General features: G+C 46.9%; 1 protein-coding gene across 1 annotated transcript in view; it reads right to left on the bottom strand.

Moving 5' to 3' along the window:
* The window catches only part of PRKG1 (protein kinase, cGMP-dependent, type I), a 367,703-nt gene that overhangs the window by 38,352 nt on the left and 303,376 nt on the right, over window positions 1-25,975 (bottom strand). The window contains exon 9 of the mRNA XM_017832653.1: window positions 20,971-21,045. Coding sequence (XP_017688142.1) covers window positions 20,971-21,045 — 75 coding nt within the window. The remainder of the gene's footprint in view (window positions 1-20,970; window positions 21,046-25,975) is intronic.

Here is a 25,975-nt window from a genome sequence, read left to right as displayed (position 1 = left end):
CGCTCCACTTCTTCACTCTGGCAGGCAGATGGAACTGTGGGAAGAGAGCAGTTCCACATAACCCACCCCATCCCGGGATCTCCCTGTGCCAAACCCACTTTTAATTGGGCTTAGCTGTTAGGATTTTGCTTTCTTGTGTGAGTATTGCTTTGGGAAGCAAAATCAGCATCTCAGGCCATGCTGTGGGATAGACTGTGCAGAGGCAGAAAGAGCTTCACAACTCCACACAAATAATGAAGGCCAGGATCTGGCAAAAGTCGAGAAAAAGCATCAAAAAGAAGGGTCAATTTGAAGAAAACCTGGAGAGATAGAAAAACCAACACAACTGTGCATGTGCAGTCCCACAAACATCTCAGAAAGGTCTAAGGATGACCAACAGGAGAACTAGGAGGGGTAACATAGGAGCATGGCATGGGGGCATGGCATGACCACTGCTGGGATGCCAGAACTGCAGCCACAGGAGATGCTGGAAACAGGAAGGCCACACCTGTCCTAAAGAAAGAGTAATTTGTTGTGTTAAATCAGGTTATCAAAGCAAATTAGCAAGTCATGCAGATCATCTGCAGAGGGAAATTCCATTCTAACCAGGGAAGGAGAGTATTAAGATGAGATCACTGACCATTAGGATGAGCAAGAGTGGCTGTGACCTTAAAGATCATCTCATTCCACCCCTGCCATGGGCAGGGACACCTTCCACCAACCCAGGTTGCTCCAAGCCCCATCCAGCCTGGCCTTGGACACTTCCAGGGATGGGGCAGCCACAACCACGTTGATGCCAGACCCATTTCAAACCTCCCTTTAACAGAAACCGTGATGTGCTGAGCTCAAACATGGCTGGAGGGCTGAAGAGAGGTTCAAAATAGAAGCACCACTCTTGCACTCAGCAAATCAAAGAAGGAAATTGCAAGAGTAGCTAAAAAAGTTGAAGAGGAGGATTCAATCTTGGCAGTGGCATGGGGGTATCTGGATACAGCCAACATCCCAACTCTCACTGTGGATCCAGGAGAGGTCAGAAGGAAGATGATGTGGCTGAGCAGCAGGGTGAGCCACTACATTAAAAGCAAGAAGGCATCCTTCAAATAGGAAGTAGTTTCAAACAAATCCTTTAAGAGGAAAGAAAAAAAGAACCAAATCCTGTCCAGTTGAAGGGAAGAACACCATAAGACAGGCAAAAAAAGCAAGTAACAACTTCAAAAGGCTTAAAACCAAATAATAACCCCTTCTCAATCACAGCAGCAGCAGGAGCCTGTAGGCTGTAAGGTCTCCAGAGGCTCCAGGAAGAGCTCACCGAGAAGAACAAAGCCATGTGAGAAAAGCTCAGTGCACTTTTTACCCCTGGGTTCAACCTGGAAGGTCTTGGGGAGCTCCTCCCCCTGCAATCTCCCTTCCCAGGGGGAGCACCAGGGTAACCACCACCGACTGAAGTGTCGAGTCAACCAAAGGGTCTCCAGGACCAGATGGTCCTCACCCAGTGCCCCTGTGTGAACTCCAGGTGAACCGGCCGCGGTTGGGAACCGGCCGAGGGATGGAAGTGGCTTTCTGATGGGATCCAGAGCCCTGTGCTCCACCAAGCCCAGCATCTGTCCTAACAGAATTCCTTGACACATGAGTAAATCTGCCTTCTTTGGGGAAGAGCCAAGAGGCTCCCCAAGCCTACTGGAGTTCTTTGAAGGAGCCGTCAGGCACACAGGCAGGAGAGATCTGCTTGATACAGTTGGATTTCCTAAAGGCTTTTGACAAGGTTTGAAAGGCTGTTACACAAATGAAGCTGCCATGACATAAGAAGGAAGGTCTGTGCATTGATTAAAAAACAGTTAAAACCAGGAAACAGCAGATAGTAATATATGGCTCGTTTTTCCTAATGGATGGAGGCCAACAGTGCTCAAATCCTTCCTGCTCAACATCTTTAGGGATGAACTGGAAAAAGGGGGGGGAATAAATAAAATGACAATGCTGGTCAAGGATAATTAAATCACCAAAACCATCATACAAAAGCCCAAGGTGAAAAACTGCACAAGGACTTCAAGAGACCAAGGGACAAGATAATACCTTCACTTGAAATCCTATAGGAACGCAGTGAGAGGAAAAAATCCTGGATAAGCACATGGTAATGGTCATTCATTCACCTTTTTGGATTGGAAAAGGTACTGGAAAGTGATGGTAAGGAGCACAGATCTGGATGAGGTTCTGTTGTAGGGGCCTCTTCCTGAGGAAAAAACAACTCTGGTAGGAGATGACAAAGGTTCATAAAATCAGAGAATCAACTACGTTGGAAAAGACCTCTGAGATCATCAATCCAGCCCTTGATCCAACCCCGCTGTGGTTCCCAGCCCATGGCACTGATGCCACATCCAGTCTCACCTCAAACACCTCCAGTGATGGAGAATCCACCACTTCCCTGTTCAGCCCATTCCAATGGCTGAGCACTCTCTCTGTAAAGAAATTCTTCCTGATATCCAACCTAAACCTCCCCTGGCACAGCTGAAGACCCAGCCCTCTTGTCCTACTGCTGGTTCCTGGGAGAAGAGCCCGATCCCCACCTGGCTCCCCCCTCCTGTCAGGGAGTTGCAGAGAGTGAGGAGGTCTCCCCTGAGCCTCCTCTTCTCCAGGCTGAACCGCCCCAGCTCCCTCAGCCTCTCCTCACAGCACTTGTGCTCCAGTCCCTTCCCCAGCCTCGTTGCTCTCCTCTGGACCTGCTCCAGCCCCTCCATGTCCTTCCTGAGCTGAGGGCCCAGAACTGGACACAGCACTCCAGGGGTGGCCTCACCAGTGCTGAGTCCAGGGGAAGAATCACTTCCCTGGCCCTGTTGGCCACCCTGTTCCTGAGCCAGGCCAGGATCCATTGGCCCTCCTGGCCACCTGGGCACACTCTGGCTCCTGTTCAGCTTCCTGTCCATCCCCACTCCCAGCTCCCTTCCTGCCTGGCTGCTCTCCAGCCACTCTGTCCCCAGCCTGTAGAACTGCAGGGGGTTGTTGTGGCCAAAGGGCAGGACCCGGCCCTTGGCCTGGTTGAACCTCATCCCCTTGGAATCAGCCCAACTCTCCAGCCTGTCCAGGTCCCTCTGCAGAGCCCTCCTGCCTTCCAGCAGATCATCACTACCCCCAGCTTGGTGTCATCTGCAAATTTGCTGATGGTGGATTCAATCCCCTCATCTAAATCATCAATAAAGATATTAAACAGGACTGGGCCCAGCACTGATCCCTGGGGACACCACTGGTGACCAGATCCCAACTGGATTCAGCCCCATCCCCACCACTCTCTGGGCCCGGCCATCAGCCAGTTCCTAACCCAGCACAGAGTGCCCCTGGCCAAGCTGTGTTGTGTCATGGAAAGCAACTGTGCGGATCCAGGGAAGAGAAACCCACTGAGGGTTATAAATCTATCGACAGCAGGAAGTCCCTGAGTCCCAAACCATGGGAGACTGAAGGATCACAATCAATAATCACCTCTTTGCTCTTCTCCCCATTCCTAGATAGCAGCTACTGGGCACAGAAGAGACAGGACACAGGGTCAGCTACAGCTGGATGCAGTGAGGCCACTCCTATATTGGCACTTCCAACAGATCTGAATATAACTGCAACAAACTGAGGCACTCAAGGCCCCTACTTGTAATGTCTGACAGCAGAAAAAAACGCCAGAGTTTTGTTTCCCAGCGCCTGGTGCCTGCTCTGGAAGCCTGTTTGTGTCTGCCATGGTGGGAGAGGAGCTGTTCAATCTTACAGCTTGTCTTGACCAGATAAAAGGAAGCTTTTATCAGACATTTCTTTAACACATGGCAGCTACTGCCAGGAAAAAGCAGAGCTCTCACTTCTTCACTGAGGCTCAGCCCAAATTCACCACATGAGAAAACTACCGAGTGCTTTGTCAACATTGGAATATTATCATGTGCTAATTGGAGAGAGATTAGAAAAACAAGGAAGCAAACAAACCACCCTAACCCCCAAGTTTTTCTCCCGCGGATAATTCCTTGGCTGGGAAAGCAACGCAAGCTGGCTCGTTTCGGGAGGACAGGAAAGCTGGAAGGCTCCAAGCTCTGCACATCCCAGCAATTCAACAACTCATTCCCTCTCTTCTGATGGAGGACAATATTTATAACACACTTCCCATGCAGCTCGTTTTGGAGAAGGGCTCATGTCACTCCAGGAGCTGAACGAGACTCACTCCCCAAAACACCCCTCCAAGCCACCCTCCCTCCAACACTGGAATCTCACTGGCTACACATCATCTCCTTGGATCAGTGCCCCGGGTTTGGAAAATCTAATGGCATAAAGGTAACCACGGGCAGGGGGACCTAGAGAGGACCAAGGGCTGTGCTATGAAACACCAGTGGTGACTCAGGGGACAGCAGATCCAAAGCAAGGAGCTTCCTGGAGCTTTCTTAGCATCCCTTTGTGGGCTTCCAGTCGAGACAGGCACTTTCCCATACTTCCACTGGAGGGCAGGAATATCCCACGTTTCCACAGGCAAGCCTTGAGCTCATTGCCACATACCCACATGCTTAAAACAGCTTTGAGAGGCCTTGTCTTCGGGAGATGTTCTTGTGCACCCTTAGACTCTCACTTGCTTTCTATCCTGCTTTTATGAACATCTTCACTTTTTCAAAACACCATCATTGTTTCCCTAAAACAACAGCCCTATCCCTGGTTTGCCCCTGCAGCAATTCCCTCCCCTCCCAGTGCCCTTTTGCCTCAGCTCCCTGCAGCTCTCCAAGGTCCCCTGTTTTCCTGACCTATCTTTTCTGTAGGTAGGACCAACACACTGCTTCCCCAGGAGGCAACAAAAGTATTTTATAAATCATTCTGGGTGGGAGTGTTGACCTTTGGAGGGCAGGAAGGCTCTGCAGAGGGATCTGGACAGGCTGGATCCATGGGCTGAGCTCCAACAAGGCCCAGGTGGATGGTCTGGGAGGTTTTTGCCAACCTAAATAATTCTGGGATTCTGTGAAAGGTTTGCAGAGCTGACCCTGGGTCCTACGGCTTTTATCATCTATATCAGTGAAAATTATCATCAAGAGCAGGAAAAATATTATTTACTCCCATAAGGGGACACCTTGAGGTTCCTGAAGGGGTCATGCATCAGGTTAACCTGTTTGACAAAAGTTTGTGTGGTTTCCAAATGATGTCTCAGAATGTTCCCCAGCAAAGGCAATTAAAGACATGCCAAGAGGCAAAAGGAAAGGTCTTCTCATGGAGAAATAACTGCTTTGGAGAGTGGAGGGTCACCACCTATGACCCTGCAAGGTGCTGGGCTGGGACTGGTGCTGCTTGATGGATTTAAAATTCATACAGAGAAAGGTTCCTGTGAGGTGTTCTGTGCACATTCAGCTATTCAGAGTAGCAGAAAAAACCAGGATGAACCACAAAGAGCTGCAGAGGGACCTTAGGAGATTCAGTGCTTGGCCAATAAAGTGTCAGAAGAAATGAAACAGAGATAGAAAAAAAAATAACCCAAACTTCCAATGCCAAAAGACAGGCTCTGAGACAATCATTCCCCTCAAGAGTTTATGAGAGTCCCAGGAAAATGTCAGCTCTCTGGGAAACATTCAGAGCACCACTGGGAAACACCTGGAGAAAGGCACAGGGCTGGGAATGACTCTCTGTGAGTCATGACTGAAAGTGGGACTCTCCAGCCTGAAAATTGCCTATCATTTGGCATTTTCAAGATGTATTTGTGAAAGGGAGACCCTAATTCACTAAACTCTGGTGGGATTTCAGAATGTCTCTAAATGTCCAACACCTGGGGTAATGTTGAGCACAGCCTGGTCTAAGGAATTCCTCCACACTGAAGTACCTGAGTTTTACAGACCAGTTCTTTCACAACCCAGACCAAAGCCGTTAAAATTTTCTTCCTATTTCCTAAAATGACCCTATGTTAGCTCGTTGAAGGGGAAATCATTCTGCAGGCGAAGGTTTTTCCTTCTCTGTCAGTTCCATTTACAGCTGAGGACCGAAGATGAGAGAGAAGGATGGAGTCAGCTCCACTTCTGCCTAGGTTTTTGTGACTTTAATTCACTGAAATCTCTTTGTATCCGTTCCCTGATCTGTAAAATGAAGACACATTGGCAGACTTGCTCTAGAACACCTGTGGGATGTCTGGGATCAGGTCAAAGGACCGTTTTTCTCGGGAGGAAGCACGTGGAGAAGCAGAGCAAGCATGTAGTCATAATTCCTTGAATACTCTTCCAGTCTCTCGAGGCTTTGTGGGTTTGCAGGAGCTACTGGAAAGGTGTGATAAGCAAGACCAGAGTGTTGCACACTGAAACCACCCTCAGGAACCTCAGGAGAAGCTTCATAACAAGGGTTTTGGGACCAGAAACGGTTGCTTAGCATCCTCCTTGGTCCCTCTAATGGAAGGGCTGTGCCACCGTTTTTACTATGGCAATAAATCCACATTTTTTTCCACTTGGAGAATACAGAGATACTTTGTGGCTCAAGGGTGCCCTGAGCTGCTTTTTCCAGTGGAAACCCATGTCCTCACAAAGGGATGATCCCCCTGTGTGATCACACCAGGCAAAACCCAGATCACAGCAAGGATTTGACCTGCTGGAGCCAGTCCAGAGGAGGCCCCAAGAGGATCAGAGGGCTGGAGCAGCTCTGCTGGGAGGAAAGGCTGGGAGAGTTGGGATTGTTCAGCCTGGAGAGGAGAAGCTTTGGGGTGACCTGATTGTGGCCTTCCAGGGCCTGAAGGGGCCAACAGGAAAGATGGAGAGAGACTTATTTCCAAGGGCCTGGAGTGCCAGGAAAAGGGGGAATGGCTTCCCACTGCCAGAGGGCAGGGATAGATGGGATAATGGGAAAACATTCTCCCCTGTGAGGGTGGGGAGGCCCTGGCACAGGTTGCCCAGAGAAGCTGTGGCTGCCCCTGGATCCCTGGAAGTGTCCAAGGCCAGGTTGGACAGGGTTTGGAGCATCCTGGGCTAGTGGAAGGTGTCCCTGCCCGTGGAACGGGATGAGCTTTAAGGTCCCTTCCAACCCAAACCATTCTGTGATTCTATGATTTTTTGTCCTGCAAGCACTTCTCCAACATCACTCAGTCGTCAGTCAACACACAAAACCTTTCCCAAAGCCCATTTCTATTTTCAGAGAGGATCATCTCTTCCTTTAATAAGTAGGTTTTACTCCTCCCTCTTTCAACATCTTCACTAAACAATAAAATCCCACCTGTCGCTCACTGAGAGGATGCAGAGACCCAGAAACAGTTGGGTTTTTTTCATGTAATAAAACAATACTTAACCAAAAGGTAAACAGTGGCTTCTGGGGTAGAACTTTATAGCCCAACACGTGGTTTCTGAGAAAGATCATCTTCCTGCACTTCCCCTCTGCTAATGGCTACGCTGCCACTTGAGACTCCCAGGAGAGACTTAATGCCTTCTTCCTTTCCGGGAATTAGGCAGTGGAGGTTTCAAATTAGCTTCCCTTTGCCTGAAAACGAATTAGAAAAGGCCTGAACAAACTGTGCTTCTGTGAAATGTGACTGCCAGGACGCCGCCGGCTCCTGATTAACCCCAGGCAGGGCAGGGGGGGCAGAACTGCTTTGTAAGTGATATGTGGGGATCAGGAATGTCTGCAGCCAGCAGGGCTAAACCAAAATTTGCTTTTTAGAGAGGCAGCGGTGTTTTAGCTGGTTGTGGCCCAGAAACACGTGGCTGGTTTATTTTCTAGCACAGCAGGTTTTGCTTTTCCACGTGAGGCTGTTCATGGCCTGCACCAGCCCCTGGACAGCAGTCATGGTCTTTCCAAAGCTGCCAGGGCTCCAAATCCTTCCTCTGGATTCCTGGATGGAAGGACAGGGATATTTCAGCCCAAAGGTTGTGAAAAAAGCCTTTTGTCCCAGAGTCTCCAACATCAAGTTGCTCTGCTGGTGTTGAGCGAGTGTTGGAATCCCAGAATCCCAGAATGGTTTGGGTTGGAAGGGACCCTAAAGCTCATCCAGTGCCACCCCCTGCCATGGGCAGGGACACCTTCCACTAGCCCAGGTTGCTCCAAGCCCCGTCCAACCTGGCCTTGAACCCTTTCCAGGGATGGGGCAGCCACAGTTCCTCTGGACCAACTGTTTCAAAAGCCTTTTATTATATATATATATATATATATCCTTTCAAAGTTTGCCAAATCCACTGGATTTTAAACACAGACCTGTTGAGAGATGGGCAATTCATCTTTACCTTGTTAGACACTGTACTCCAAGTGTTACATCAATATTCTTCCAAGTCAGATTGAAATGCAAACACAGAATTAGTGAATCATTTAGGTTGAGAAAGACCTTTAAGATCATCAAGCCCAGCCATCAGTCCAACACCTTGTACAGAATTCACAGCCAGTGGTGCAGCAAGAAATGTCCTTAAGGGGTTTTGTCTAATTATTTTCTACTCATTATTTCAGCTCATCTTCATTAATCACCTCGACTCACTGACAAAAGCAGTGGATACCAAAGGATAGACTGGAATAAATGAACCAGAGAGGGTTTCTTTGAAACTGCACAGAATTGTACACGGAGTCACGTTTCCAGCTCGTGAGCTGCAATTAATTCTATGCGAAGGAGAGGGTTGGGATACAATCTTTGCACTAAAAGAGTCATAAAGGCAAGTGGGGCAACCTGTTGCCTCCTCCCAGAAAATGGGAACCCGGCTTTTAAGCCTCACACATGGATTTTCAAAGCAAAAAAAAAAAAAGCATAAAGGCACCTAACCCAGATGATTCAAGAAGGAGGGAACTCAACGACTATCAACTCTCTTGCCTTGCTGTTTTCCTTCCCGGTTTATTTGGCTGGAATTCAGCAGAGAACCAGAGTTATGTTTTCCAAGCCCTCTCCTCATCCCTTTGCTCTCCCTCACAGGAACAGCCCAGGTTCCCATAGAAACTGAGAGTAAAGAGCAAGGGCATAAAATCCAAACGAACAGGTCTAAGCTGGCAGTGTCAGGTTTTATTAGATGGATAAATATGACTCATGTGTGCTGGTTGTGGGGTCCTTTCTAATGGAAAAGCCAGATAATGCTGCACCTTATCCCATAAATACCTGGCACAGCAGTGATAAAGCCCGGGGTCGCTGAGGGCTCACCATGAACAGGTTGGCACCACTTGCTGAAATCGGGTTGTTTTCTCCATTATTCATTTTTGGAACCAGCAAAGTACCCTCTGCTCACCTGCAGGTCTCATCCTGAAGCCCCCACCCACCCCAAGTTGCTCTGGATTCTCATCCGTTGACACCAGAGCTTTGCACTGACCTTCCTCACCCTCGTCCTTCATCATCATCATCCCCCACTGTCACCAAGTGCACTCGTGTCCCCTCCCCCACCCCACTTTGGGTCCATTTGCCCCCCTTTTTTTCCTTCATCTTTGGTCATTTTCCCCATTTTTTTGTCATTTTTGCTCATTTCCCCCATTTTTGTTAATTTTTGGTTCATTTTTCCCCATTTTTTTGTTCATTTCCCTCCATTTTTGCTTCATTTCCCTCCATTTGCCCTTTCACTCATTTTTTGTCATTTCCCCCCATCTTTGTTCCTTTTTTGCCCCATATTTGATCGTTTTCCCCCATTTTGTTCATGTGCACTAATTCCACGAGGGTTTAGGACCTCCTAAAGTGGACTTTGAAAGTTTAAATATTGGCCTGAAGTTCTCTGAAAAATCACTGTAAAAATGGTTTTCTGAGGAAAGATCAGGCTGGATGCTTCTTTCCAGCTTTGGGAAGCAGGTGATGTATTTTGAATGTGTTCCTGGATAATTTTATTTTTTAACAGAACTACCCTCAAAAATCTAGCGAAAGGGTTTTTTTTATAGATGAAGGACTTCATGAAAATTATCAATTTGCTTGCCCTGGTGAACTGCCAACATGACAATAGGATTCTTCCAAACAAGAACACTGCTGAAGGGAGAGAGGTACTGCTGTGACTGTAAACTATTCCAAGGTCTTGGGTAGGTTTTAAAAGTGCTGAATAAAATACAATTGAACATGTTTGAAGGCAGCAATTTTTTTCCTAAGGACGCTTTGAAGTGCCCATATACAAACATCCCAGTAGTGCTTATCTCTGAGCACCCTTTCCACACATCCTGATCCCTCTCCCTATCCCCAACAGCAGCAGGAGAGACGCCCTCTGCTACAAATACTCATCTTCTGAGCACTAAAACTCGTGGCAAATTAGGAAAGCTTTCAAACAGCTCAGGTGTGTAAGACTGTTCTTATTTCCAAGCCCAGCTGTGACATCCAACAGTCCCTGACTCCAAGGGGGGATTCATTAGAGCGGCTCCAGTTGACTCCTGGAGTGAGATGGCCCCTGGCACCCCTAGAGCTCAGCTTTCTTGTGCTCAGCTCCTCTGTTTAACGGCACAGGAGATGCTGCAGGTCAAACCAACAGCTGAATTCCTCTCCCCCACCAGTGTTCAAAACAATATTGCAAAATGCTTGAAGCCAGTCAAAGAGACTCACTTTAAAAGGACCCTTCACTCTGGAGACTCCCACCTCTGGATGTGCCCCCAAACCATCACTTCAGGAAAGGGAAGGTACAGGGCTGCTTCTTTCCAGCCTTTGTACCTTCCACTTCTCTCCTGAGAAGTCTGAATAGTTTTGCCATTTCCAAGTAGCTGTCCTGGATAACAAGGCACTGCTAAAAACCTGCCTGCTTTAAAAAAACCCAGAGGAGTAGAAACATGCTTAGAACCAGGAGAAAATACTCTTCTTTTTGCTTCTGCATCTACCAAGTTCACTAAAAGGAAGTTTAAGTGACCAGAGTTTGGTTTTAAGTGGTTGGAAGGAAAGCATTTGCTGATATTTAATTCTCCAGGGGGCTTTGTGAGGTGCTGAGCCTGTGCCCAGTGGAAGGGTGTTCCCAGCCCTTTGTAAAGGCTGGAACCATAAAATGTGAAAGCAAATCCTTTTTGCTTTAAATGTCAGCTTTGCTACTGAGCAATAAACAGAACCCTTGGAGCTGTATTTCCTCCTCAGAGCAGGAGGTCATGGCCTCACTAAGCACTTGCTCCACTCCTGACAAATATTTTCACATCCCAATCCGACCCAGATGCAAAATATGACAGCTCAGCTATTGCACTGTTAATAAACCAGCTTCTTTGGGAGCAGGGGCTGGGAACAGGATCATAAAACATCTTTCAAAGCCAAACTTGAGGCATTCATCTCCCTCAGCGTAGGAAATGGGAAAGCAAGCAGGGGGAATTCAAGGAGATGCCGAGTCGTTTGCTCTGTGATTTGTGCCAGCCCAGCATCTGTAGGCACTCCCTGGCAATCTCCCTGCCTGCTAAAAGAGTCCCAGCATTGCCCTGGCCTGCTGCCAGCCCGCTTCCCATTTACTGGCTCCTAAAAGGATTTCCAGCCACAAGAATTCCATTTTGCCATCCAGATGAATGATATCACTGCTGCACAGGAACAGCCTCCAAAGGAATGAAGGGACAGCGAGAAAAACACCTTTCTTAGAAAGCATCTCCTTCCAGCACAAAGGATTAGGAAATGAACCCGAGTCTGGCAAAGCTTGTGATTTAATCTGAGGCTAAGACCAGCAGCAGGCCCTGCCTGAGCACCTGGAGCTCTGGGGGCCTGGCACAGCTATTCTGGGTCATCAACAGCCAAGCAAACTCCAGTGGCACAATTTGGAGCCCCTGCAATCAGTCTAATCCCTTGCTTTGGGATCCATAAATGATGGCATTTGACATTTTCTGCAGAGCAACCCGACGATCCCACCAGAAAATGAACCTAAGAGAGTAAAGACAGAGCTCCAACACTTCTCTGTGTGAGGGTTTGCTGAGCAGACAGAGACAGAAACACTCCATCCCCATTCCTAAACAGAATTTTAAATGCAGCCACGATTGAGGGGCTTTTAACTTCCATCAGAAATTCAATCACAACAGTCCTATTAGAAACCCCCATAGTTTTACATTAACGCCCAATATAATGGGCGAGATCAGACTTTGATCTCCTCTTTCATGGTTTCAGGCACTGAGCTTTCTCACATATTCAAAATGTCACATTTTCTGTGATTTTGATGTTTTATCTTGTTAAAGCTACGCAAAAGCTGCGGGATCAGCTAAACCACGAGAACAGTTTTGCTTTTTTTTTTTTTTTATTATTTTTTTCCGATGATTTAAAGATTTACAGCTCAGCACTCCTCGAACCATTTAATGGAGTGTTCAGCCAGGCACTGAGAAAATAGAGCAAATGCAGCTGAGGGCAAATCAATGGAAGCACAGCCAGGATAACTCAGTGCACTGCCAAGCTGGGGGGTTTGGGATGCCCTAAGTGTGGCTGCCACATCCCTGGAAGTGTTCAAAGCCAGACTGGATGGGGCTTGGAGCAACCTGGGCTAGTGGGAGGTGTCCCTGCCCGTGGCAGGGGGTGTAATGAGATGATCTTTTAATGTCCCTTCCAACCCAAACCATCCTATGAATCTAAGTGCTGCAAACACACAAATGGAAAAGTAATAATAATATCACATGGCAGCAGTTCACTGGAATTTATCAACCACATTGGAAGCATCAGGGATATTTTTTAAATCAGGGTCCTTTCCTGGGTGTTACAGGGTAAGTTGCTGCAATGGGAGGCCACACCTTCCTGTGGCACCCAAAGATGGGAACATCCCATCACGTGGGTCTCACAGCAGGGAAGGCACAGACCCATCCTGGCAGAATTTCATGGAATCCCAGACTGGTTTGGGTTGGAAGGGACCTTAAAGATCATCTCGTTCCACCCCCAGAGGCACCTCCCACTAGCCCAGGTTGCTCCAAGCCCCGTCCAACCTGGCCTTGGACACTTCCAGGGATCCAGGGGCAGCCACAGCTGCTCTGGGCAACCTGTGCCAGGGCCTCCCCACCCTCACAGGGAACAATTCCTTCCCAATATCCCATCTATCCCTGCCCTCTGTCATTTGGAAGCCATTCCCCCTTGTCCTGTCTCTCCAGGCCCATATCCAAAATCCCTCCCAGCTCTCTTGGAGCTCCTTTAGGGACTGGAAGGGGCTCAGCAGGGAAGGATGAGAGGGGAGCAGAAACCCTGAATTGAATGTGGCCTAGAGTTAGACTGTAAGTTATATATGGAAAGTCATTTGAGCCTCCAGGAAAACTGGTGAATTATTCCTTACGGGGAAGAAGGGAAAGAAGGAAAAGGGTTTGTTTCAGTGGATCAGCCGCGGGCGGGAGGGAGGCGTCAGCAGCAACTTCGGAGTTAAGGCTGCATTGGGTTTTTCACTTATAGAGGGATTAAATTTCTTCCATTTCACAGTTGGGTGATTGAATTTCATCTCCAAATGTGACACAACTGCTGCTCGGGGGTCAGCTGGACTCGCTGTGCAGTTTTTGGGTGCCGTGCTCACCAATTTTCACAGGGAAAACATTTAATATTTACTCCTCTTTGAAATATGAGCCTCCCCCTCTGCTCCCTCCCCTCTCCCTGCTGTTTAAACAACCACATACACCAGCATTTCCAAACTCTGGAGCTATTCCCATCACACCCCAGCCTGGGAAGGTTTTTGGGTGAATGGGAAGAAGCTTCTTTATCTGGCAACACCTTTTCCAGCTCTGCCAAGGCAATGTGACAGTGGGGAGATGGTGCTCTCCCACCTCCTCCTTCTGGAGCCCAAATATTTCCCTCCCAAACCTTCCCTGGGCGCCAGCACCATCCATATACTTGTCCTTCATCTCTCACTGGCTCTGCATTTCCATCTTTCCCTTATCAGGGCTTGGACACAAAAGTGAGGGCTGAGCCAGCTCCTGGTGGAGCTCGGGGGAGTTGCTGAGGTACAACCAAGGACAACTGGACTAGCAGGGGAGCTGGAAAAAGCCACAAATGATTCCACAACTATTTCCAGCAGTTCCAAAAAGCAGTAGTTCCCTATAGTAGAAGAATCACTGAGTTTTATTTATAACACGTCTGACCGTTCAAGTGATTCTCTGTTATTTAAGTCAGCAGATGAGAGCAAGACAGAAACAGCCCATCTTCCAGTGGTGTAATCCTTACAAAGCTATTTGGATAAATCCTCAGGACAGCTCAGAAATGTGCTGGACAACAAATTTACAGAGCCAGGGATGCACAGAACTGGTTTAATGCCGCCGTTGCCTTGACGTCCCCTGCAAAGTTCGCCGAGTTTGAAGCTCCCAAGCCTGTGCTACCCCAAGCTCCAAGCCTTGGGATCAGCAAAGGATTCCCAGTGGCTCCTGAAGAAAGCATTTCCATAAATGCCAAAGGAATGGTTGGTATTTCTGATGCACAAACCATCAGGTGCTCCCACCACGTACAGCGGGAATGGCCACTTCCATCACCACAACGAGTTTCCATTCCCTCTGGAACTGGGTTCATTATTGTCTGAGAGCTTTCTCCTGCATTTGTATTTCCTCAGGCCAGCCCTAATCCCCTGGAACCCATGCAGACAGGCATTAGAACAGCAGCCTGATTTTTGTTCACCCTCTGACACCTGACACGGGCCATTATCGCATCAAAAGCTCAGCTTAGCAAGGGGACAGCGTAGAGATTATTGCCTAAATAAGACAGATCTGGGTTTAAAAGCTAACTTAATATACATCCCTTGTGAGCACCACAGTGCACCTTCTCAAGAGGAAAGTCTGCCAGCAAACAGCAATTCCCCTTCAAAAAGCACAGTCCTAAATGTAGCAGCCTCAGTTACCTTTATTTATGGACATCACCCTGCAGGTTCCCTTGGTGGGTTCCTGCATTTTCCATTGATTTCTGAGCTGATTTTCTAATTCTATTTATTACAGCAGCCAGGAAAATCAGAGAGGCAAACCTGGATCCAAATTACCAGTGGCTTCAGGATGAGATTGCAGGTTATTTAAGGCTAAACTCTGTGACAATTCTCCAGCAGAAAGAAAAACGACTCTTACATATCAGAGGCCAAATAATGCCACCTAAAATCTCAGTTTTTCTGGATGTTTAAACTCACACAGACTGAACAGGTATCGATGATCAGTTGTTATTTCTCCACAGCAAGGAGAAGAATGACTTTAATTATCTACACAGCTTCAAAGAAATTATTGCAACCCCATTTCCCCCCCTTTTTTGCACATCCCAGATTTCCCCCCAATCTGGCACCAAAAACAGCCAAGGCAAAAGCTGGTTCCCATATGGTCCCTGATTCAGAAAAGAATGGACACAAAGGGAGATGGAGCCTATCATCACAGGTTCCAGGCTGCCCTGATGCCATGAGCCAGAAAATATTCTCTCTTGAAGGAAAAAAAAAAAGACTAATCTAGTCACGTTCCACGCCTTGGTAAATTATTTCAGCCAGAGTTTTCCAAAGTTCCAGCCCAGCATGGAGTCAGACCTTCACTAAATCATTCTCTTTAATTGGGAGTTTCCATTTTTGGAACCCTTAACTCGGCCAACTTCCCTTTTGGCAGGGGTTGAAATCTCTCTTGGCTTTCCTTATCTGTATTTCTAAAGGAAAACAAGCTGAAGAAACACAAAGCCCCTTTTCCTGATGCCCGGGGTTGTTTATTATCCACACAAACCCCACGGGCTGGCTGGATGTCAAACCCCCCGGGTCCCAGAGTCCTGCAGACACAACATCTGCACACAAAGCTTTCCCATTCCACCAGGACAGGAGTTTGCAGGGAGATGAGCTGGTCTCACCCATTTATGGAGCTGAAGGGCCAATCCAGCCTTAATAAGTTTATGGAGGTGCCACCCCACGTGTGACTGGATCACTGCCAACCACCCTCTGGCAAAAGCTGCCATCAGATCCCCAACAAAGAAAGAGCAGTTTTTATACACAAGGTGCATCAAAATATCTCTTTGTCCAGACAAGGGCTGTGTTTCTGAGGGGAATCCCCTGCCAGGTCCTGCTCACACCTCTGTGGGACAGGAGTGCAAGAGCTGAGGTTCCTTCATGTGATGCTCAGCTGGAGGAGATGCTTCATCAGCTGAATTCCTTCCCCAGGCACTGCTTAATATTGAGTCCAAGGAACCAGAATTGAATTATTCCAAAAGGAAAATCCCCTGAAATGCAAATAGTCTGTATGGCAGGTCCTTGGCACCAACGTTTTCCTTCTCTACACATCCATCCCTCTGGATCTGTGCTGCCTCCTAACACTTGGATCTGTCCATGGGTGACAAGCTTTCAACTCCCAGGGACAACTTCAAATAAGTTAAAAACAAGTCTCAAAGACAACCAAAGGAGAGGCTGTGTAAGGAGGAGACACAAACCTGCTCCATGAACCAGCAGTGGCCCTCCAGGAGACATCTCAGAGAAGCCACACGGGACACTGAAAAATACCTTTTCTTGTAAACATGCTGGTATGGCAGAAACTAAACAGAGTGGTGAATTTTACCTTTAAAGCCAGGGTGGAAGGAGAAAAACTATCTATAAAGAATGCATATAAAATGGAAAAATATTAATAACCACCCAAATTAGGTCAATGAACTGCTGGGAGGCTTTGCTATGAATGGAGTGAGAGAGGGGGCATAAAGTGAAAAAAGGGACAACTCAGGCCACTGAAACAAAAGGTTTGGACAGAATCATAGAGTCATTAAGGTTGGAAAAGAGCTCTTAGATCATCAAGTGCAACTGTTAAATGAAGGTGTTAATTAAAACACAGCTCCAGGGAGGTGAAGGGCATCCAGGGAAGGAGCTGCCAGGAAGGGGAAAGACATTGGGTATCTACACAAAGGTCCCTGCCCTCCTTCAGTCCTGTGAAAAGAAGCCAACACAAGACATATTCCCCCAGGGCTGCAAGGCAGCTGGAACGGGGAGAAAACCAAGGAAAAAGTGCAACCAAAATAGTCTGGACCTGCAGAGAGTCTGGAGCAACAGCACGAAGGCATCAGAGTCCAGGTTGCAGTAGCGGATTCATTTCAAGCCCTGCTGCCACAGGAGACAACTCCAGAATCCTGGACGTGATGGGAGCAAAGGAGCACAGGGACACTGGTTATGGAAGCAGACAGGCTCTGCTCAGATGGGCAAAGCCCAGGCACCTCTCCCAGCTTGGTGGGCAGGGACACCTCGGTGCTGTCGCTGTGTCACGGGAGACGCTTCCCTGCTCCAGCCATGCCATGGAAAGGTGGCACCAAGCTGGAGGGAAACCTCTCCAATGACTTTGTTAAATTAGTGCCCAGGATTAACCTCAGGAGTCTCTGGATGGGGAATGGGCCAGCAGGAGGGATTAGTGTGCCTGGAGAGAAGGGTGTTCGCTGAACCCTCACCTCACTTGGCACCGACAACAGCAGGAGAAACCACCCACCTGCTTCCTCCTGGATTTATGGAAGTGCCACAGTGCTCCATCTGGAAGTGATCTACACTTAGATATGTGTCCTGATAACTTAGGGATCTCCTTCACGCCCTAAATACCAACAGGGCTGGGCCTGGCACTGCTCCTCTGGACTCCTGTTTTCTCAGACTCTGACACACCTTTGCCTCTCTATTCCACCTTTCCTCTGGTGTAAAGGATGTAACTACAACATTCATTAGTCAATGAATTTATTAACTCATCTGAATACATCAGAGGAGTAGAATATTATAATTAATGTTATAGTCTGTATAATCCTATAATTAAAATTATAGGCCATAATTAAAATTATAGTCTCACAGGTGACATGTCAGTGATTGCTGATTTAAGAGAGTGAGCACAAAGGATGGACATGAAGGAGAACTGCCCATCCCAAGCTTGCAAAAACCAGGAAAGTGGCTCCAAAATAAGCATCAGTTGGGTAGTAAGATATTAGTTGGGAAGAAGTAAATCAGTTCTGGTGCTGGGGGAAGCTCATGTCATAAAGACAATCCCGGTGAGCAGGAGGATAAACCAGGGTTTGTTCACTTGTTTTCCTAGACAGAGGTGTCTCCTTGAGGGAAGGGCAAAGCCCTTGAGGAACAACTTCCTTCCAGACTGGCTTGGCAGGGACTCCTGGTCCCCTTCCCACTGGAGCTGGGCATTCCAGGTGCCTGTGCAAGCCAAGAGCCAGGGATCTGGGACACGATCCAAAGTGTCCATGCAGAACAGGGAGACACCATCCATGCAAGACAAAGATAGGATTACAACCCTCCCAGCCCTGGTCCCTCTGGGACTCCCCAGTGATGGTGCAGGAAGCCCCTCTGCTCAGCTCAGCTCTTTTTGATCAGCATTTTCTCTGCCTTCAGGAGCTGAACGGAGTTTGCTCTCCCTTCAAACCATGTCCAAGGGTGGGAAGAGGCAGCTCAGTGGTCCACAGATCATTCCCCAGCTCCCAGGAGCACCCTGACCATTCCTCAAGGCTTAGCTGGGAAAACACCAGGTCATCAAGAGATAAACTCAATAAATAGTTCAACTCTGCCAGCCATGGAGGACTGATGGACACATGGAAAGAGCTTCTGAGCCTGGAGCTTCTGCCTGACATCCCCTCAGCCATGTCCTACCAGCTCTGTGACCCCAGGGGCACATTCCAGCGTGGAAAGAGGCAAAACCCCCCAGTGCCACCAATTTGGTAGGTATTTACAGTCATGGGATGGTTTGGGGTGGGAGGGACCTTAAAGATCATTTAGTTCCAACCCTCTTGCCGTGGGCAGGGACACCTTCCACGAGATCAGTCCTGTTCAACCTGGCCTTGATCATCCTGATCCACTCGATCCACAGGGGACACAGAAAATTCCTGCCCATCCCAAGGCCTTCTGCCACCCAGCACGTGAGCTCTGACCAGGAGACAGGAGCTACAAGGGTGCAAAAAGAGGGACAAACCCGTGGGATTGGTGTAAACCCTCCCCAAAGCCGAACATGCTTCACCGGCCAAGTCCTTCCCTACCACAAACTCCCCCTTGGAAAAAAGAAGCTCTTGAAGGACGATTAGCTGGAGCTGATTAACAGCTGCTTGAAAAGGAATCCATGTTAAAGTTTCTGCCAAGGAGACTTTTCTCCTTAACTCCTGAACGACCAAACTTCCTGGAATGGCTCCCAAGGCCACTCTTCAAGTCACTCTCCAAGTAACTTTGCCATTTTTCCCTCTTCTATCCATCTTTTTGCAGGCATGGCTTGCTTTCAAGGAGCCCAGCAAAGGTGAATATGGTATTTTATTAGTAAATGCCGCATTTTTCAAGAGCATTCCTTGCTTTGATGTTTCTCCAGGCAGCAAACACTGGTCCCTTCAGCTTTGTCCAAGGCAAAATGTCAACATGTGAAGGGCAATAATGCCACTGTCACCTACCTGGAGTGACAGGACTCAGGCAAAGGCCTCTGGCTTTTAAGAAAAGCTGTATCAAAACTAATCTGTTCCACCATCACCGGGAACCCTTGGCTTTGCCCTTGCATTGGGATGAAATACTTGGCATTAGAAGGAAAGGAATAAAGATAAAAGCTCAGAGATGTGAAGGTCAGCCCAGGGGTTCCCCAAATGAAGAGTTTATTCAAAATAGGTCCTCAGCTGCAGTGTCCCCCCAGCACACAGGGGATACTGACACAAAGTGATCCCTAAAAACTCACAAAACAATCCTCAAAAAGCCTCCCATACATCCCCAACATTCCCGGGATAGCAAACAACTCCGTGATAATTAATAATAGAGCTTAAAATCCCCAGCTTCACTGCCAAGGTTTTCTTCCCTTTGCTTCTGATGGAAATCAATCAAACCCAAATAGCAACACTCAAAAAATAATATCAAAGGATAACAGCACGTGCCTGGAATACTTGGGACCATCTCCTTGAAGCTGCTAAAGTTGATTTTCCAACCCTTTGTAAAATGCTTTGTAGAAGCTGCTCTTGGCATTAAAATGCCATGATTTCAGCTATATATAAAAATACACATAATACATAATAATATATATTTATCAGTAATATCTGCTGCTATAGCACTGTGTCCATTTGACTTGGCATTCTGGGCCCAAAATCCCTGGTTTTTGGGATGGCAGAAGAAGGAAGTTGATAAAGGAGTTTTAGGGAACTTAACCTTTTTTAACAGAACTTCTTTTTAAGAGGAAATCTTACACATTTGATCTGGGGCAGGGAAATCCTGTTGCAAACTAAACTGCAACCCTGCATTCTAGCACCTTAAAATACATTTAATATCATTAAAAACGCATTTCAAACATCACTCAAAGATGATAAAAAAAGAAGCTTGTTGGTATTTTGCAGAATTAGCAGGTTTTGCTCAAGAAACTCAGTTTCTTGAGATGGATATTTAGTTTCTGAAAAGAACAGAGAGGTATTTTTAATCAATTAGGGCTTCTCACTTTCTCTCCACAGGAGTACCTTTGGTACAGACTATTACAACCCTCTCTGGTTTAATGAGAAGTTACTGTGTAGAACTTAGGAGCAGTCTTAAATTTAGGCAGCTGTAGATCACTGATGAACAGTCACACTCTCCCTTCCTTAAAAAATCCCAATAAAAGCCAATAATTGCATAGGAGGAAAAGCAAAGAAATGTTGTACAGAGCAGATTTAATTTCCTTTTTAGCAACTCTTGCCTTTGAATCCTATCTGGCTCATGTTCAGCATCTCTCTAATCAGAACTCTCTTCTAATTCCTCTTCCAAGGTTTGATCATTGGGAGGGAATCAGAGTTCAGACATCACGAAGCTTCCAGATTAAAATCCAACTGTAGATCAAGGATGAATGAAAATTGGTTTTTTAAAAAATATTTTAAACTCCCAATACACTCCAGCCCCCATCTCCCACCCTTGGCCTCAAACCACCTTTAGACTCTGTGAAGGTATCTGAGGAAGGGCAGAGCTCTCCGAAGAAACCCATTATCCTCAACAACCATTTCCTCCACTGCAATCCCAAGAGCCGGAGTTTCTCACCTTACAAGAGTTCAAGAGAATTTTTTGGAAGATCCAGCACTTCTGAGGACTCAAATGCTGTGATTAAGAAGGACCTTGGGGCCGCCTGGCTTTGGGCACTGACCCGAGGAGACTCACCTCCACATTCACAATAATTCTCTCCTTTTTAAGCAGTTTTACACTATTGTGTGGAGAAAAAGGAGGTGTTTTTTTTAATTACAGTGATGTACCATCAATAAAAATGAGTTTTAAGATTTTCTGCTGAACACAGGGAGCAGACACTTACTTTGCTTTTGCTTCTGCATCTTCATAGGCTTTGTTGGAAACGTCATCCAGGCCGCCGATGAGATGCTTGAAGGAGCTGTAAAAACAAAGGGGCACTTTTAGGGGAAGAACTGTAGAATCCTTAAGGCTGGAAAGGATTTTGGGATCAGCAAGTCCAACCACTAACCCAGCACTGCCACTACCCCATGTCTGAAGTGTCCATTTGGGAGCCACGAAAGCCACTGTGGCTCTTTGGCAGCAACCAGGGGCTGTATCTCGATGCCCACGACCAACCAAACTAGGGCCAGGGCTGGGAAACGCGGCCTCAGAAATGCTGGAGGTGCAATAACCAAGGCCAAGAAGATCCAAACTTATTTATCCAGCCCCCTGAAATAACTGCTGGAGGTTTTCCACCCTCCAGGAGCAGTTCCAGAGCGAGCATGTGGACGTGGCTGGTGGTGGCACCTCAGCCCCGATCCCCGTCCTCCCACCAGAATCCCCAGAAATCCCTCTGCTTCCAAGTGAGGGAGAATCTTTATTTCTGCCTCTGTCTCATCTTTAAAAGAAACACTCCCCCAAAAACACATCAAGGGGTTCAAACTGAAAGAGGGGAAATTTAGGTCAGGGAATATTGGGAAGGGATTGTTCCCTGTGAGGGTGGGGAGGCCCTGGCACAGGTTGCCCAGAGAAGCTGTGGCTGCCCCTGGATCCCTGGAAGTGTCCAAGGCCAGGTTGGACGGGGCTTGGAGCAACCTGGGCTGGTGAAAGGTGTCCCTGCCTGTGGCAGGGGTGGAATGAGACGAGCTTTGAGGTCCTTTCCAACCCAAGCCAGTGTGTGATTCCATGATTCTAAAAAATCCAACTGTTATGTCTTTGGTGGTGATACCAAACAGTGCCCCAGGCAAATAAAAAACTAGAAATAAATTATTTTTAATGATTCTAAGAACTGATATCAGCGGATACCTAGAATGAAAATACTGCAGGTGAAAAGCTCATTCCCTACTATACATTTCCAATATTCCCAGCCTGTCTGTCACAGACCAGTTTTCCTTTTTTCCAAGGAAGAAAGTAGCCCTTGGCAAAGGAGAAAAGAGCCAGGCTAATTTGAAAGGATGAACTGCTGCAAACTACAGCCTCTTGACTAAGCTGTGCCTTAAGGTCACGGCCTCACAAAGGAAAACCCTGCAGTCCCTCCAGCCTTATGTTCCTCACACCCCTGAGGCACCAAACACAGAGCAGAAGAGCAAAAATGGCTGTTAAGTCGAAAACAAATTAACTGAAACCTGGAAAAAAATGAAAAAAAAATATTAAAATGACCATTTAGGGCCACATTTTTGAATTTAGGAATAATATTTAACATGGAAATATTCACCATGAGGAGCTGCAGGATCAAAGAGAATTGATGCTGTTGAGCAGGTGGGGGAAATCCAGGGCAGGCTGAGCCAGGGGCAGCTGGGAAAGGCAATATCCTGTGGGACAGGAGGTCAGCCAGGATAGCTTCGTGTTCCCTTCATGAAACTGTCCCAGCCACGCTGTGCCCAGGGAGATTAAACCTGCTGACAGGCTTAAGTGGGTACTTAAGTGTCCTGCAGCATCAGGAGACGGTTGATCCCATGGAAGGTACTCCGTGTGCACACAGGGAACAGGGACAGGACTTCCAGGAGAACCAGAGGGGGGTAAATCATCTTGCTTTAAAAACAGCAGCTGGAAAAAGCCACGTTTTACCCATAGGAGGCAAGAGATGATGGTTGGGAGAGGGATTTACAGTGATTTGGATCTAGAGCTGCTGCAAAGGGGCCTTCCCTGAGTAATTCCCCCTCACACTCCTGTGCCCTGTGCTCTGGGATGGCCCTGCTGGAGCAGGGAGGTGGGACCAGATGCTCCACTGTGGGCCCTTCCAACCTGACCCATTTGGGGATTTTCTGCTTCCTGTAACTCAGGAAAAATCCCCCCAGCTTTCCACTCTGTTTAATGGTTGCATTTTAAACGACATAATCGAGGAAATCATTTCTGTGGCATCCGGGAAAGCAACGGGAATTCATTACTGAGGAAGAGAAGGCAAAGCCCCCTTTGCTCTTGCAGGGAAGTTGCTTTGGGGTTTTTAACAAGGCTGGTTACTATTAATATGAATATTTTTAATATTAAGATGTGTGAATCACCAGAGTATCTTTTCAACCCCAAATTCCCCTTGCCCAGAAGTGAAAATATGAACGAATCAGCTCATCCAACACCTCAAGGTTTCTCTTCCTTGTGCCAGGGATCATCCAACACCTCAAGGTTTCTCTTCCTTGTGCCAGGGATGTGCCAGAGGTTGAAGCCAAACCCTTGCAAGGCAACAGTGAAAGCAATGCAAGATGTGGATGTTAATGTTCAATTAAAAACCACATATTCAGATAATTAATTAACAAAATCCTCCTGGATCACCGTAAGACATGATCTAGGGCTTAAAATGTAATTTGGGCTTGGTTTGCTTTGGAAAATGTGGCAGGGTTAAACAACCCTGTTTGTTTTTTTTTTACTGGCAGTGCAAATAAATCTTTCTCTAGTGAAACACAGAAGAAAATGTCACTGCAAGGAGTAACAAGTTAGTCTGATGTCCTTAAGTTTTTATTAAAAAAGTTAAGCAAGACTTAGGACTGGGCAAGACATTGAAGCTCACTCTGTTATTGCTGTTGAAGTGTCAGCTCAGTCACAACCTCCCCAAGGAGTCAATCAGAAAACTGCTCTGGTTTTTTTTCCCCCTCACAGCTTCTTCTCTTCATTTTTTTCCTATTCTCTCCTCACAACCAATTTTCTCCATGGATAAACTTCGCTCCAACTGGGAGAAACACTAAAGCAGCAAAACCTAAAATCCCCAGTGGAAGAGTCTGGCTCAGCTTGTGGAGGGTCAGTCACGCTCAGATAACACTTTATTTTATTTTTCTCCAACTTCCATTGCCAAGAGGGTTGATCCAGAAACCTTTCCTGACACCTCAGAGCTATCCCTGACAAAAAGGCTTTTAAAACCAGACAAAACCCGCAAAATGCAAAGCGGAAAAATCCCAAAATAGCTGAAATATTTGAAATGCTGCCTTAAAAAAAAAAAAAAAGTGTATCATCTTGATATGTGTAACTGAAGGAGACAACAAGCTGGAAAAAACAGCATTTAGCATTAAATATCTGCAAATATCAGGTACTTTTGCAGCACTCTGTGCCTTGAGTTTTACTGGCTCTGATCCATCAGATTTGCATGAGGCAATTTTGTTCTCCCAGCACCCACGACGTTGACACTTGGTAAATCTCAGAGCCCCAGAAAACATTGTTAGCATCATAAATAAATTATGGGGGGGGGGAAAATCACATATAAATAAAAGATGAACCTGAATCAACTTAAGTATAAATATTCTTACAGTTCAGGAGGAGCTCTGAATGTTTTCTAAGACTTTTTGAGTTTCAAGAAGTGGGTGTGAAAATAAAAAAGAAGGACAAAGTTGCACCAACTTCTCAGAGCATCAGTGATGATCCAAATGTTGGGAATGAGTTTGGAATCTTTTCCTCCCCTTTTCTCTCCCCACAAAGGAGCTGCAAGTGAAGTGTGTCTGCGTGCCTTTATTCTGATTTACACAACAGGTGCTCAAGGTGTGTCGCCAAAATTTTTATCAAAAGGCCTTTTATAGACAATTTCCTAGAGGAGCAATCCATCAAATCCAGCAGATGGGCACTGCCACCCTTCCCCCCATCAGCCCAACTGGGCTTCTGCAACAAAACTAATGACTCCTCCAGGGAGCCTGAACATTCACCAAGATGAGCCACGACAAGGCCAAGCTTGAAACAATTTGGAGGCAACATCCTCGGGCATCTCCCAGGATTAGTTTCTTCCCAGAGGATGAATTACTGCAGTGGCACAATAGGAAATACTTCATTAGCAACAGGCTTGATTTCAGTTCATGTAGGGTCAAAGGCAAGCCCTAAACACAGAAAGCCCAGGAAATGTAAAAAAATAAAAATAAAAAAAGGAATTAAAAATGAATAAAAGACATCTGACAGCTGCTATAAAATATTAATATGTTTACCCAGATCAGGAGAAAATGTTTTTTTTATCTGGCTCCCCAAGTATCCAAAGGCTTCTCCAAATTCCTTCAAATGGTTTGTCCAATTTTTTTGACAATTCCCATGAACACTATGTGGATTTGGCTGAACTTCCCAAGGCAATTCCATGAGCCCCCAGTCGGGTCTGTGCTCCACGGCTGGCAGGAAGAACATCCTCCCTCCACACAGCCTGGCTACACCCACCTGGTCTCCCTGGAAAGCCTGAGCATGGAGAGGACACCAGGTGGGCCCCAGGGTCCCTTAGCAGAGCTGTCATCCTCATTCCATCAGCCTTGGCACCATCTCCTTTTATTTTCCCTACTGGATTAAGGAACCTGCTCTTCCAGGGTGAAACTTTTGATTATAAAACGAAATTCCCTGGAAGTTTTGCTTTCTGATTATTCAGTTCTTTCTTTCAAATGCACCTGACCAAGTAGGATGAGACTAAGGTTTTTTTGGGTTTTCTGGCATGATGCCAACTCTTAAAGTTCTCTTAAATGCTGTAGCAAATGTTCTGCTTGCTGTCAGTCTTCCTTGGGTGACCAAAATGAGCCCAGTGGGAATTGCAGAATCCCAGTATGGTCTGGGTTGGAAGGGACCTTAAAAGAGCAGCTTGTTCCAACCCCTGCCATGGGCAGGGACACCTTCCACTAGCCCAGGGTGTTCCAACCTGGCCTTGGACACTTCCAGGGATGGGGCAGCCAGGACAAAGACAGGTGGGAACAAAGGAGCTGAATTCCATGGGACACATCAAATGCTTCCTCACTGCAGGTTGTTTTATTTGTTAGATCTCAATTCTGCTGGTTTCTACCCCAGAAAAGAAGTTGGAAATCCACTGTTTCAAGGCATGTCTGCCCAGATTTGCAAGAAATTACTCCACTGCTTTTTTGGGCATCTTTGGGGTGTTTTTGTGGCTGTAACAGCCCTCTTGTTTCACAAGGAAATTAAAAAGCGAGGCA

Source organism: Lepidothrix coronata, unplaced genomic scaffold (assembly GCF_001604755.1).
Source record: "Lepidothrix coronata isolate B3197 unplaced genomic scaffold, Lepidothrix_coronata-1.0 Scaffold204, whole genome shotgun sequence".
Taxonomy (NCBI): domain Eukaryota; kingdom Metazoa; phylum Chordata; class Aves; order Passeriformes; family Pipridae; genus Lepidothrix; species Lepidothrix coronata.
The sequence above is the reverse complement of the archived record's forward strand: the minus strand, read 5'-3'. Positions and strand labels throughout refer to the sequence as shown.